The sequence below is a fragment of the Opisthorchis viverrini genome (assembly GCF_000715545.1).
Source record: "Opisthorchis viverrini unplaced genomic scaffold opera_v5_67, whole genome shotgun sequence".
NCBI lineage: Eukaryota > Metazoa > Platyhelminthes > Trematoda > Opisthorchiida > Opisthorchiidae > Opisthorchis > Opisthorchis viverrini.
This window is the reverse complement of record NW_008751722.1, coordinates 35,197-48,568: the sequence shown is the minus strand read 5'-3', so window position 1 is coordinate 48,568 and position 13,372 is coordinate 35,197. Positions and strand designations below refer to the sequence as shown.

Here is a 13,372-nt window from a genome sequence, read left to right as displayed (position 1 = left end):
TGTTCCACCGCGCACAACGCGAACGGGTTTTCCTCACTTCCCTCATTGCGACCAGGTTGGTGGCAATTTGAACCGCAGTAGTCCTTAGAATAATTTGTAGACCATTGTGCTCTTAGCGGCAAGTGACAGCGCGTTATAAATGCCGCATTGTTTTGGGCCAAAATTTTCTATAGTGGACTGCAGCTAACTTAAACACCGGCTACGGACGGCGATGCAGGTGACATTAGACGGTCGGTCGCTAATTTGTGGTCGCTAATTTCTGGGTCCGGAACTTTCTCAACCTACCTGCACAGTGGCGTGCCCTTTACTTTTAGACGAACCACCCGGTGGCTTCACTTCATGCAGTAAAGGACGTATGATGAATCACCGCGCTTTTTTCAACCCTTCTCATTGAGATCTGTGGGCACCCTACGGGGCTTACCTCAGATTGCCAAATGAATGCACTAACCATTCGGGTTGCCAGGGCCTGTGGTTCTTATTGAGCATACCCAGTTTATTCAGTTTAGGAAACTTACTGTGAAACTCATTGCCCAACGCCCAGAAGTTAACGGAAGTTGTACACCATTCTCACATGCATTTTATGTGAACCAAAGCCTCTGAACGACGAGACCGAACAAGGCCGGGAGAGCTCCAGCAAACTTCTCAACTTCACTCATCAGCCGATAAATCCTCCAGTAATTACAGAGGATAGATATAATTTTCAAACCATGTTTGGCACTTCGGCTTCATGTACCATCACCATCGACAGCATAGCATCAGTTTGTAACACCAATGTCACTCTGATAAATAACACGCTCATTCGCAAGTACATTTTGTCTCATCAGTAAGCTCAAACGGATTCAAAGCGGCGGAACCTATGAGGACCGTTTGTCTTCCGCCCTATTTTACTGATTCCATAAATGAGAAAATAAGCCGGGTTGATGTCAAAATCTCGCGTTGCAACTGGGTAAGTGCAAAAATATGTTCTTTCTCCAAACGTTCAAAACTTACTTCCAATTAAAACAGGTTTTGCGGAGGCGCGGGGCCTGCACTGACCTGAGTGACCCTCAAAAGAGCATATGATGACATGTGTCGAAACTGCATCAACACACCCATAGGTGCAGTGGCGTTGACGCCCTCCGGAGATCGGCGAAACGGCTATGTCTACTGAGCAAAACGCGCGTGTCCCTGTCGCCAAAGCGCATCTACATTCTCGGAGCCTCCGAGGAGGACTCCGGCTTCATCCGCCTTAATGAAACATGCCGGGCATATGATGAACATCTAAATACGTTTTTAGTGAAATCTTGAATCCCTCGAGAGATAAGGATAAAACATGACTCGGCAGACACAAAATATATCCTTTCAGAAGATGGTTGTCTGGGCTTAAACAGGAGGCTGCAGACGATCTTTTGTTTGGTCGCCAGTTGGATGGTAAACAATCCATCGAAATTTTGCAGACTTGAAACTTGGACACTCCACACAATGTTGGACCGGATACTCAGAGTGCTGTTTGTTTTCGTTAGGGTATGCGTCGGGTGGCTCAACCCTTTCACAGTTTTCCCTCTGCTTCGGCGATGCGTCCACCTGGAGCCTAAAAGGCTGGTTGCATGCATAGGCGCCGCATACTGACCCCTCATCCTGAGGGGACAGCTTCTCAAGGCCGGGTGATTGTAGAAAGACCACTGAAATTCCCTGCATGTCGAAGAAAATAAACGAGCCGAGGCTAAGCACACTTCCACAAAACTGTGACGAATTATATGGCTTATTCTTTTGCACCGAGGCGCTGCCAGTTGCCACATAAATAGGCGTGTTATTCTGTAGTGATCGGCACCTATTAACAAAAATGTATATACATGTAGGGCCAAATGTGATGGTTCCATAGTTTTCGAAGCTTAAATTTGTCTATTATCCGCAGAAACCGCGAGGCATCCTTGGGGCGAACAGTATTCGCTGGACTAAAGAGGGAAGCTAATTGAGTTCAGAATACCAGCACAAAACTTAGAGCCCCGTCTAGGCATCCCGGGAGGCATTGACACTAGAAAAGTATTCTTCCAGAATTTTTCTACCAGAAGTGTGGTTGCTTCAGTGGAAGATGAAATTCGGTGAGCTGAAAAAGTATAAAAATAGATTATGGTGGTTTTTGATACGATCGCCTGCGCAACGAAATGCAAAGTGGCGTGAACGTTGTTGAATCTAATTTGACCTTATGATTATTCCGACATTCACTTGCTTACGCCACCTATATACTTTTGATATCGAACTGTTTTGCTTATCGTTATCCGCCACTCCTGTCCTGTCTGATACTTGTGTATTGATGTGTGTCTGTGTGAATATGCGCCGCTGACCCAATTACCCATGCTCGTTCATGTCCAATTTGTTGAGCCTGCCTTTAATCGTGTTCTCATGAGTTCCGTGTGATCGCATGTCCATTGAGAATCACGCGGCTGTCGTCGGAACAGGCGACCGAAACCCACGCTACCGAGCCATCATTCCGCTCGACGGTTTTTGGTATGCCGAATTTGACACCGCACTCTACCAGTCAGTGACAGAAGTGGGAACTTGTGACGCCACGATCGTTAACCATTGAGGTTTGTTGTACACAGTTCCTTGCCCTTATGTAAATAGTACCGTATAATTACGAACCAAGCTCTTCCTTTCGATATTCGGAACCGTCGAAGCTACGCAACTCGCAATTTTTTGCAGCGTGTCCAGCGAGCCGCCACGAGAATGGTTGCCGGGCTCAAATCCGTGGACTACGAAACCCGTCTCGCGACGCTGGATTCCATTTTCCCTGGAGTAACGTCGCCTCCGAGGGGACCTAATTCTTACTTATGCCTGTTTGAACAAAGCTTGGTAAGCAGGTTTTTTACCGTTGACCCAGCAAACACCAGGCGGGGACATAGTAAGAAAATTTTCAGGCCAAGAGCACACACATTCATTAGACAGAATTTTTTCTCATTTCGGGTTGTAGGTGCGTGGGATGACCTTCCTCCAATGGTTGTTCACGCTCCTTCTAGAACCCAGCTTAAAGCACTATTAGACATTTATTTATGCGAATCCTCGCGCTGGCGAGCATACCGCCCCGCGCTGAGAACATAGAGAGCAGTGCTACACTCTTTTTTCAATTGTACCTTTCAGGTGGAGACAGCCACTGACCAAAAAGAAGAAAAGCGACCCGAGAAACTCGGGCAATAGCCCCGATACTATGTATCAATCCGTGAATAAGCTAAGAGCATTGTGCGGTAAAGTGACCCCACCATGGGCATGTTGTTTGCGGTAGAGGTCGAAAGTGCCAGAGAGTTTCGCAGCCAGAAATATCAGGGTGGATTAAAACAGAGTAATAAAGAACTGCATTGGCTAAGAAAGAAGTGCCCTGCAAACCATAGAGTTTTGAACTTATTGTTTTAATTCGTCAACGACAAGCGGCTTGTGTACAGAATATCTGGCACGCCGACGAAATGCTCACTCCGGATGATGTGGATGGCACTAGTAATGTTGAGTAAATGTTAGTAACTGTACCTCGTACAATGTTGTGTGGTGTTATTTGATGCTCATGTACTCATCTCCACAGACTGGAGGTGAAATATGGTAAAGCCTTGAAAGGTTCTGATTTTTAATCCAACGAATTTGGCTGTCTAAATAACCGTCCGTCTTGGTCACCGCTCTCCGAGTCGCACCAAGTAGAACTGATATCAACATTGCTCCTGCGGTGGTGTTTTCTTGCTTAATCGTGCGGGAAGTTTCATTGAGTTCCACTGTTCCATGCATGATTCATCAAATTCGGCTGATGCTATTACCACAACCTCGTAGGCAATTTCTTGTTAGTTCGTCACACGCAAATCGGACCTGCACGATAAATTACCTCATTTTCGACTGTACAGTCGCCGAATGGTGCGGTAGGTATCACTGATTTGTGTGAATAACACTCTCATCACATGCATGTGGAGACCGTGTAAGTCGGCGGGAATCACATTAAAAAAACGTTACACCTTACACAGAGGCGGAGAGCGACTGGAACAAACACTTAAAGACGCCGTCGCAGAGCATATAAACCAAATTAACGTTCTCTTCATTGTTAAAAGCCTACGGAGCCTTTCATGAACTCCTCACAGGTAAAAAAAATGACGAGCCAAAAAATTGTGGTAATAGTGATATTCATCAAATCCATACTTCCGTTCTTCCATTGGGTGTAATGGTGTTTGGGTCGGATGGTGTTTTGAAAACGAGCATTGCACAAAAACTTCGGTCGAGCCCGCCAAACTGTTCTTTAGAGTGCCCAACCCATCTGTCCAGCCGGCCTTTTCTGCAAGTGAATTACTGCACTCGTTGTTTTACTGAATGTCGTTTTTCCCTGCACAGTCGACCGTAATAAGTGGTATGGGACACAACTGTTTCTGATGATCGAATCCTTCTCCATTTCGTGAGATTTCATTGTTCACCAGCGTTCTCAGCCCTTCCCTAGGTTCTTCATTAAAGGGGCTTCGTGTGCTAGCGTACTCGTTGCGTGCTGGTATGGGTTTCCTGGCACCTATCGCAACTGGAGATCTCTACATAACCCAACAATCAGTTGATAATATCTGCGAGGTCCGACAGACAGCTCTGTACACTGCCTGTGTAATTCCACTCACATTTCCATCCACGGTAGCCGTGTGGATTTTATTTCCTGAAAACCTTAGTTGGGCTAGCTCATATCGATACTGCTGAGCAATGTTAGCCATTCAGAGGTGGTCGGTTGTTATGCTTCTTGCGACGTCCCGAAGGAAGGTGAGCTGTTAGGCGTACTTGCAATATGGTGTTGGCATCATGTGTGCTCCAAAGGAGACTGAATTCTTGCATTGTGGCCCTTTACCAATGTCTGATAGCCAGGTTATTCACCTGGGTCCACAGTTGATTTGAGCTTGGTTGCCTCTCAGTTACGCGATGCAAAGTTTACGCTGAAAGTTCGTACTGGCCAGATCGATGGTCGTTCAGCTGTAGCACCCTTTCGGCGCCTAGATACCATGCCACCTGAAGGAAGCACGATGGCTGGGATACTGCCAGGTTGCCCGAGCCCAGACAGGGAAAGTCGAGATTCAGAGATCGGGCTCGAAGTACGAACCTTCCGGTTAGGAAATTTGGGCTCTAACAGCTGGGTCATCTCGTCCGGAATCAGCCCACAACTGGATGGGTCGCCTTCTTTTGTCTCTGCGGCGAGCGTCGACTCCGAATCGACCGGCCAGCTTTGATTCTAAGGAATTCGGACGATCTACTTGGATATTCATGTTGCTCGAAAGAATCACAGCATTAACGCTTTCTAACCAGCAAATGAGTCCCGATATCTCTCGACAGAAAGTACCTTTCTCAGCATCATAACTGTAGTCCGTTGAGGTATACGCTAACATTACAAACAGGTACAGTTTTTATGTCGACGGGAATTCAGCTTGATTGAGCTAGATTACTGAATGGCGCAAAGACGACTGTCCACTGGAATCCAATCCAGCTATTGGCGCTGGGGCTGGCTGCAACTCCCACGCCATATATTCTACGAGCCATCACTTCTGGGTCACCAGACATGAAGAGAGGAAGGTGAGTGAACTGAGTTAGTCAGTGGCACTCTAAGATGCGTGAGCACGCTTGGATGTTTTGTGCCTGTTTCAAATACACAGTGTAAGTCAGTTTTAAGAATTATAAGGTTTGAGCAGGTATTGCCTGTTTGTTAGTTTTACATCGGGGTGGGGGCGAGATGGCTCAGTGGTTAGAACACGAATTTACTGACCGGTTCGAACCCGATCTCTGCCTCTCGACTTCTCTTGTCTAAGCCTAGGCATCCTGGCAATATCCCAGCCCTCGTGCTTTTTCCGGGTGGCATGGCAGCTAGGCTCCGAAAGGGTGTTACAGACGAACGATTTTTTAGATCTTACATCGAGTAGGGACGTAAAAAGCTTCCATGAAGAAAGTCTCCCATGAATTCAGCGTTGTCACTTCTTTGTTAACACAGCTGGGCGGTTAAGGCATGTCGTTCAGATAACCGCAATCGAATGATTCAGAAACCTGTATCCGGGCCAAGAAAGGGGATCCAAGCCAGGCACTCCACATTGAGCTCTTAATTTATGTCTGACTCTCGAAGTAATAGGAGAGGTTTGGATTGTACCTCGGAGGCCTGTTCCAGCCTCTTGCCAAAAATGTTGACCTGCAAGGTAGCCGGAAAGGGGGTTTAACTTGGACACCCTTCTGGGAGCCGACGACTCAGTAGTTTGATTTACTAGGCTGAAAGAGGCTGGCATTAGCGTAAGCAGAGGCATATGGAATAGGGCGTGGTTGTCCTGCTCGTGATACCGGCACGCCAAGTAGATGGGCTTGGAATCGCATCGATTTCACTGCAAGGTTGAGTTGGTTTTCGAGCTTACTGGATAACTCGCCGGTACCCATGATCAACTGTTGGGCGATCGGAATGTGGAGTCTTCTCTAAACCATCCAAGCTCCAAGGAAGACAGCATCGCTGATTCTATGAATGTCGACGTACTGGCCACCTGGGGGGATCGCCTCATTGTCTTCACACTCCCATATCAGATGACAGCATAACTTGACTCCTGGACATCATATTATGATTACTCATATCGCAGGATCTCGCAGCTCTAGGTCTGATTACTCCTTCTTTGGCCTTCCCATGAAACGAAGTTTCAGGTAGTATAGCCTTCACGATCATTGAAGAACCCAAGCTCAAACACCACGTCAAGTTGGCAGCTTCAGGTCAAAGACCTGTGAAGGAAGAGGTTATGTTCAAATTCACTGAGTGTTGAGCGTGAATATTCAAGGGCAACCAATGTTGTCGTTCAGCCTCGCAGGAGAAAATACTATGCGGTTGTAACCGCAGGCAACACAGCAGGTGAGAAGAGCAGACCGGTTTGGCCCATTCAACCGGGTAGGTCCTGCGACCCGTTCAAGGGAAACCGAGGAGATGGAAAATTTAAGTATTCCACCAATGCTAAGTAAACAATGGGCGAACAAATTGTTTTTGAGCTTTGTTCTTTGGTCAATACATAAGGAATGGTTATATAGTCAAAAAAGCAAAAAAAGAGTAGTGAAGTTAGCAAATGAGCTCCAGTTCTACCAACACAGTGGACGTGTAGCCTGGACAACCGACTAGTCGGTCAACTAAAGGTTGTCTGTTAAGACGAGGCAATGTCTGTGTGGCTAATTGATGTGTTGGATGATATGGGGCGTGGTACTGAGGTAAGCTGAGGCTCAGATAAGGCGTATTGATGGAACGGGGCTGCATTGTCCGGGTGTATTTTAGCGGCTCCGGCCCTTCCCAAGCAACGATGTCGATAGTTTGTACAGAACACGGTACACCTCGGTAGAATTGAAATAACCTGTCAACTAAGTGCAAGACGGTAGTATTTCTCACTGACTTCGTGATTCCGTTGGTAAGGCTAAAGTGATTGAGCGATATCATGTGACCAGTTGAATTGTTAGAAGAGTTCGGTCCGACGATTTGGGACTTAGCAGAGAGGAGCGGGCCGCATTTACCATTGTTTCGCTCCTCAGAGGTCCTTTTCGAACTGTTGCTAGAATTTCCAGTTTCTTGCCTGAACCTCTTCCGGTTAATGGACCCATCAAGCTTTTTCAACTGACGTCTGACAGTTCGTTGAGTTGTCTTTTCCGGGAGGATTGTGTGTCTGATCTTCGAAAAATTCGTATTTTTGCTCGATGTTCCTTGCGTAGGTCTATTTGATTGCACCGTTCCACAAGCAAAGCACTTACTATTCCACAGGGTCGCGGATAGTACTTTCCAGTAGGAGTAGACATCGGAAGGTGGACTGTCGGGAGACTTAAGTAGGTGGTTTCGGTAAACTTGTTTCGAATCAGGGTCCGTGACCTTAATGGCCAGGTGAGGTGTAGGCATCCGAAAAGCGCAACAAGAAGCATCAACAAACAAGTGTGTGATCAGACTTTGCATTGCTGTTCCAGAGTGTGCGACATTCAGTTACGCATTTAGTAACGCATCCACGACACCTATAGATAACGGCGATGTAGCCCATCTTAGCTGGTGCATATGTGGGGAAACAGTACGTGGCCAACCGGTTTCGGTTGTTTCGGAAATTAGCAGAAACAGTATATGGTCAACATATAACTACAGTGAGCACTAGCCGTTGTCCGCGTATTTTGATTCCAGTCCATCCACTTGAGCCCCTGCTGCGATACTTCTAACTATTTGCGAAATCGTAACATTTGCAACCATAACAGTATCGTAGATAATAGTCCGCTACACTGAGGCACACGACGCATCTCGAAAACTGTCTTCGATAGTACCAGAGTTGCAGTATATTGGAACATGTGCACATGCAATGGACAGACAACGAGTATCGGCGCGTCTACGGAATAATGTCATATGACTTGCAAAATAGGTCGCACAGCGGCGAATAACAACGGGGAAGTGCTCAAGCAAGGACCCTTCAGCTCGGCAGTTTAAATCAATGTCAGCTGGAGGAGTTTCTGGATAACCAGATATGAACCACCGGAAGAGAGAGGAAACCAAAGGTGTTGAATCCTCGTTCCAAAGACAGCATACATCAATAGAAAGCGAGTCAAACGTACATGCAAAAGCAGTCTTTTGTCCGGCTTGTTTCGGAGCGATATCCTCAAAGACCATCAAGTAAACTGAGTGCCGGGGTTTAGACAATTACTGGGGGTGTCAACGGCTGTGACAGCCGATTCAACATACAGTCGCACTACACATAGGTTCGGTCTCTTCTTGACGGTAACTACATACTGTAAAAATCAGCTTTCCAGAATTCCGTGACAAGCCGTCACGTATGCATTGAGACGTACTGAGGTAATGAGGCGAGCACTGAAACGTCTCCAAAATGCTAATGTTCAACTATTTCAGAGGGAAACTCTTGTCCACCTGGGATGTGCGAACGATGTTCCCTTTTGCGAAAAAGTGCAGGAGGGGCAAACATTAGTAGGGAAGCCGACATCCAGTCCACTGGGATGTGCTTCGCGCTCACGAAGTGCAAAGCCATGCTGCGGGATGGAGTATTTGAACATGCTTCTAAGGATCCAAGGAGTTAAACTGAAAGTAGTGGAAGACTATCTGTATCCTGGTATTTGCGTCAGCCCTGACGGTCACCCTGAAGTTAGGGCACGAATTTCAAAGGCCCCAATTGCTTTTGCCTGTAATTATCAACCCAGTGTACGAGGGGAAATACAACACTACCTGTACATCGTCTTGTGTGCTCGTAGCTGCCCACCAGTGAAATTTTTCGTTTTAACCAGCAAGGCGCGGGGTAATCCTCAGCATTCATGTAGCGCATCGATTGACGCTGGCGGTGGTAAATTGGCCTGAGAACCGGAGTTCCACCTCAGACTGCCGTAATTAAGGTCACAGGCCATTGAGCAACCTAGCCGCTCAACCACTGTAAGCAGATGAACAACAAGCTACGAGTCGAAATATGGGCCTGTGTCTTAAAACCGTTGACATAGAAATTTCACAGTAACTACGCTGTTTTGACAACGTCTCGTTGTGTATGTGTGGCACTGTTAAGCTAATACGATAATTTGCACAATTTATTCACTGACAAATATTCTTCTGTTTTCTTCGCAGAGTAAAAATATCGAAGCCAAACGCCTTTACCACTAAGGATGAATACTCACCTAGCGCGTATGCAATATGAACAGCAAAGGCAAGCTGGTGAGATGCGCCGAAACGGCAGCCAGTCCTCATTCAAATCGGGAGATCCACAACGCCCGGCGTCTGTCTCATCCGCACGTGTGCAAGAACCAACTGGTTCCATACTCTCAGGTTCCTACATTTCGAACTCCCGCTCCCATCTCGGGGGCGCCGCAGCTGCAGTCGCCAGGACCTATGAAAACGTGCCAGGCAGTTCGAGGCTTCTTGGATTCGCCAGACCGGCATCTTCGACCGGTTTAAATGCACAATTCCAACGCGCTGGTAGCATGGCCAGCTATCCTCCGTCTACGGTGCTCGGAAAGTCTACCTTAGGGGGACAGTCATTATACGGGATGAGTCAGCTGAGACTCTCACGCAGTTTGAAGGCTTCAAAAGTAAGTGAAATTTTAACAACCTATTACTCATTCAGTTTCTCCAAAATATCATTCTAACTTACGAATAGCTGGTGGAGGTTTTTAGTCTAAAAGCCGTTTATATGATTCTATGACCTGGTGATTAGTTGCCCTATTCAGAGACATCATTTAAGTGCACTTACTTCATGTGCAAAATCTTCAGGAGCTGTTACGGTGCCGTCAATTAGTTCACGAGGGGCGGACAGAACCAATGGAAGTTCGTGACTTCCGACACGAGGACGGAGATTAGTTCTATTTGCCGAACACCAGGACCACCATGAGGTTCATTTTGAGGCACCGTCCGGGAAGTGCTTGCATAAACCAAAACTTTCCGCAACGATTTTATCGTCTTCTCGGATCGAGTCCGCGTATTAGTTTTCCTGTTTAATCCTAGAAGCCAGAGCCCAGCAGACAAAAGAGATAAAAGGTTTCACAATACAGGTTTTCCTACTTATGGCATTTTCCTCACAGACGCCCCGAAGATCAGTTTACTATGCTTCCATTTTGCAGAGTCCAATTAAATCAGTGGGGCTCATGAACGTTTTCCAACAACACCGAGAGTGTACAAATTGAATCAGAAGTTACGCATAATGAAATCCATACGGTTTTTCAAAGGAGAAACTCAGGCCAATAATAAAACCAAGAAAATTTCGCATTACCAGCCAATCCTTTTCGCAGAGCTCCCCAGGCCGAACACACTTGATGAAGTCGTGCTCATGTACACCACAGATCGCATTCAAATGGTCAGAATTTTTTCCGAATATACTTACATGAGTCCTCTCCATACTTTAGTTCCTGTACTGGTCTCGCTTCATGTCTCAGTGGAACGATTCAATAAATTCAGTACATCCACCAGTATGACTTAGCGTTTGAATGCATACTTAGTTTACATTTTTCATACACGAACCAAGGACTTTACGAAATCCTGACAGATATCACCTCCATCGTGTTCGTTTAGGCTTCCCTGGCTACCTACAAGAGTGGTCGGACGACAATCCAAGCTGAACATCATGACCGGAAGGTTCAACGTGAAATAAACTCCATCAAGTTTGGAAGGGCCCGAAAACTGTACTGGATTGCTGTTGCCTGTTATATAATGTTTCTGCTAGTGCTTTTTCTGGGGCTGTTGATCACTTGTCTACGACATATCTACATGAACATTATCCTATCCATGGATGTTGGAGAGATGACTGGTCCACTATTGATAGCCGGTTCCTTCCTGTTCTTCGGCCTGGGGATGAAATTCTATTACGACGCTTATAAGCTTGGTTGTGAGGAAAGGAGGCGCGTTAAGGTAATGTTTTTCTAAATTTGATCGCTTTCTAACCACCATTTTATGAAAAACTTACATATTCCGGTAAATATGGCCAAACCATGATGGACTTACTTAACTTCTGACCTGTTTAGCACAACCAGTTGAACGACTGGGGACAAGTACGTGCTCGGTCACTAAGCGGTATAAAGAAAAAATATTGCGGGGTTTGCAGGTTCGTGGCGAAACAGATGTCATGTTTTTGGCTGAACTCGAAGCAGGGGTTTAACTGGACACTCCTTGTTAGCCTCACTCTGCTCTTCGCTTGGCGACGTCTATACACCTCTCCAGACAGACGCACCGCTCCCAGGGTATTGTATCCCTTTGTGTCCCAAGAGACTATCTTGGGTGTGAATAAGACAGTTCATGTAACGCCATACATGTTCGTTTACAACGCGCCAAAGCCGTAGGTGGCATGAGCGATCAGGTAGGCACGCCTAGAACTAATTAAGCTCGATTGGACGGTTGTCTTAGAATCGAGGTTCACAGACATTGGAGAGCCTCTGATGAGGTGCTGGTGACAAACTGTTTACTTGCAGTTCCAACAAAAAAACTAACCCCATACCCGATCAGACAGCACTGTCATCAGCTGCTAATGGCAAGAATCGAACACTGACTGTCGCTATTTTCCGATTACCAGTGTGAACTCCGACCGTGCACTTTTCTCTTTCAGTTTGGATGTTGTTGCTAGTATAGTCCACCTTGCAGGACAGGGTCCCAGTGATCCTGCTTGTGTTTGGCTGAAGACGCTACTGGATGTGTTGGTTAATCAATGTCAATGACGTTCAGGATTCCAGCCTCCGGGATACGTGGAGTGTTTGCATCTAGGAATGCCTGTCATGGGCTATCCCTCTCTCGTCCCCTCATCCACTTTAGAGCTTTAAATACGAACAGCTAAACTTTTGCTTGTGTGGTAGTGGACCACCAGTGTGGAAACTTATTTCATAACAATGCTAGTGATGGCAAAACACAAGTTTGCGTCCTGTTTAAGATCTTTGATGATTTTTGTAGTACTCGTGACTCGAGTAGCGCTGGAGTCAGTAAACAGTTTTTTATGTACGCGCACTCGGTAGCTAGGCGACGGTACACTGAAGCAAATTGCATCTGCTTCTCATTGTTTGGCATTCTTTGCAACTAGTTCGCAAACGGATTAGAAAGTAAACGCGCTACCAATATTTCACTAAATTGTATCCAGTTCAAATTCACCTCCCACTGTCGCCGAGTTAAAAGTTTAAGTACGTGGGTATACAACGGTTTCCAACTTGATACCATATCCCAGCTCCCACGGTCCATGGAAGCTGATTTTCGAGTTATACATTTCGTTTATCCGACTATGTTTACCATGCTCACAGAGGGCAAGTGCGATTAAGCCAGATGGCGCCACTCTGTTCTTCCTAGACACAAGATGGAACGGCGGATGACAGTGAGAGGTGATATTTGAACGGACCAGTTTCAGTCGAAACTGTTTTGTCCTTATGTAAAAGGTCTCGTAGGATTAACTACCAAGTTGTTGAACATGAGAAAACCAATGCGGTATGTTCAGAACAGCGTGATCAGGCTTACGACTGAGTTCCGTGGGATCTGGTGAAAATTTCGTAAAATGTTCTTGCACAGCTCTATTTTTGCCCCTTGCTTCCATAAAACAACTGATACTTGTTATTGTGGGCCTTCTTCGAATTAGTAATTACGGTATTCACCCTTCTTACTCTCGTCGTTACTTGAAAACACTAGTTTCGAAGCCCTGTACGCCAGGCCACCTACAGTCGCGGGCACCACCCTATTATTTTTCATAATCCTCGTGTTCTTTTTACCTTTCAGTACAAGGCCGCTAGTCCATCTACGGTGGCTGTCACAACCGTTACCGAACGCGCTGCAGACACCGAGTAAGTCACATGACAATCATGACAAACTGCTTTGTCATGTTTCTACGCTGATCTAACGTTGGTTTCTTTCATTAGCCCTATATGAACCACTCAGTTGCCATAAATGTGGACAGAGTATCGAGTAAATGAATGT

General features: G+C 46.2%; 1 protein-coding gene across 1 annotated transcript in view; it reads left to right on the top strand.

Annotated features, from left to right (window-relative positions):
• Positions 1-2,706: 2,706 nt before the first annotated feature.
• Positions 2,707-13,372, top strand: part of T265_04145 (hypothetical protein) — a gene marked incomplete at both ends in the record, with an annotated part of 12,460 nt that continues 1,794 nt past the window's right edge. The window contains 5 exons of the mRNA XM_009168815.1: positions 2,707-2,832; positions 5,459-5,544; positions 9,582-10,026; positions 11,003-11,338; positions 13,175-13,239. Coding sequence (XP_009167079.1) covers positions 2,707-2,832; positions 5,459-5,544; positions 9,582-10,026; positions 11,003-11,338; positions 13,175-13,239 — 1,058 coding nt within the window. The remainder of the gene's footprint in view (positions 2,833-5,458; positions 5,545-9,581; positions 10,027-11,002; positions 11,339-13,174; positions 13,240-13,372) is intronic.